The 1,802-nt window shown below is 27.8% G+C and overlaps 1 protein-coding gene and 1 long non-coding RNA gene across 2 annotated transcripts in view; one reads left to right on the top strand and one right to left on the bottom strand.

The window, feature by feature from the left end:
* Nucleotides 1-1,802, top strand: part of LOC108745206 (MOXD1 homolog 2) — a 114,590-nt gene that overhangs the window by 109,841 nt on the left and 2,947 nt on the right. Inside the window, exon 6 of the mRNA XM_025981529.1 lies at nucleotides 1,636-1,759. Coding sequence (XP_025837314.1) covers nucleotides 1,636-1,759 — 124 coding nt within the window. The remainder of the gene's footprint in view (nucleotides 1-1,635; nucleotides 1,760-1,802) is intronic.
* Nucleotides 202-1,480, bottom strand: LOC108745261. Its single transcript, XR_001939082.2, has 4 exons — nucleotides 1,156-1,480; nucleotides 1,006-1,099; nucleotides 835-940; nucleotides 202-778 (listed from the first exon to the last, which is right to left on the bottom strand). It is a non-coding gene; the product is annotated as an uncharacterized LOC108745261 (long non-coding RNA).

The raw sequence follows: 1,802 nt of genomic DNA, 5'->3' as shown, positions 1-1,802 counted from the left end.
GTAATAATAATTAATTTTTAATTGATAATTAGTTTCTTTTTCATTTTAATTTATATGGTTTTTAAATCTTTCAGCATTTCAATGTAATGACCAAACTAAAATAGTTTATAGTAAGCTTTATTCAGAAACTGTCATTATTACAAGATGCTACACACTTTGTTTAGCATTTTTTAGCAATTAAAATTTCAGTAATAATTGATCAAAGCATCATAAAATTACAAATACTTCTTGATTAGGTTTTCATAAATTTTATGGATTTATATCATTAAATTAATTATTATCCAAAATTTGTCTTATAAGTCCATGACCATTTTGAACTTCAGTATAGCAATCATTTACTTGGTCAAAAAATGCAAATCTATTGGATATTTGTATATCTTGATATGAATTTCCTATTGGAAATAGTAAGAAACTCATACTGTCAGTATATTTTCATTTCAACTATATTCACTATCAGTTGTTATTGCTCAATTTATATACTGTAGTTAGTATTCAGCATCAATTAGCAGTGTAGAAATTGCTAGTAATAGAAAAATTAAAATTTATTTTCATCACAGTATTCTATTATAGCTTTTCAATTTTCTAAATCAAAATAATTTCATGGTAATCCAAGTATAAAGTGCTGACATTTAAAAACAAGATTAACAAATGGACCATAAATATATAAATAAATACGTAAACTTTGCAAGTATTGCTAAACCAGTAATCATCGAAAAATAGATAGAAATTGCCTCACAATACCAAAATTATTCTGTTCGTGAATCAAATCCAATCCCACCTGAAATTACACACAATATTAATTACAATAATGGAAACTATCAGGATACACAGTACCCAATGTCGTAATTCTTTTAAAATGAGCAACCTCTTAAAGCAACCCCCAAGTTGTAGGTTTTGTAGTTTTTTTGTCTTTGCCAAGAATCAGCTGATTGTACTTAACCTAAAATTGTAATTTTCAATTAGAGATATTTAGAAAAATAAGTACATAATTATGATATTACACACGTTTTTATAACTTCAAAATTTTCCAATAAAATTCAATAATCACCCTTCTTGTGGTAATTTATATCAGGACTCGAGTAGCATTCATTATATTACCCTGCAAAAATTCAGTACCTAATGATACTTTAAATACTTAAATGTATGCAATAATACTTGATACATATGCTTCAAAGCAACAATATTTATAGTAGATGTTCCAATTGCCCTTGTGGTACTTAAATTGGGGCTCAGTAGCAGTTGAACAGGGATAACCTATAAAGTTAATAGTCGTGCTATAAATACGTTCCGTTGAAATTACTTGTCCCTTTAAATGAAGGGATGGAATTCAAGAACGATACTTAGCAACGAAATGTAATACTTTTCTTTTTCCATCAAAAATTTCAAATAAAAGCAGTCTAACCATAATTTTAAGTAAACAAATGCCAAAATGTTAACTCAAATTACCTCAATAAACAACAGTCAAACGGTTACGGAAGTAAGCTAAAATTGTAATTTAACTTTAAAATAATCAAAAATTCGAATGATATTTGGGTAGTTCCGTCACATAGTACGTTTGCATTTACATTACACGTATTTTAATTATTTATTTTTAAATATAAAATTATTCTCTCGGCTGCAAAATAGTTGTTATAGAGCCACTTCCTTAGGGGAAAGTCTAGTAACTCTTAGTGACTTTTCTGGGGGATACCTTTTGCTACTTATGTTCTCCGGCTACCAAATTCAGAAAATTTTCAAACGCTTCGAAAAGCGGGCGATTGTATGTTGGGTTGCCTGACTATTATAAACAAATTAGTATATAA

This window comes from Agrilus planipennis, unplaced genomic scaffold (genome assembly GCF_000699045.2).
Source record: "Agrilus planipennis isolate EAB-ADULT unplaced genomic scaffold, Apla_2.0 scaffold38, whole genome shotgun sequence".
NCBI lineage: Eukaryota > Metazoa > Arthropoda > Insecta > Coleoptera > Buprestidae > Agrilus > Agrilus planipennis.
Note: the sequence above shows the minus strand (reverse complement) of the source record. Positions and strands in the feature narration are given on the sequence as shown.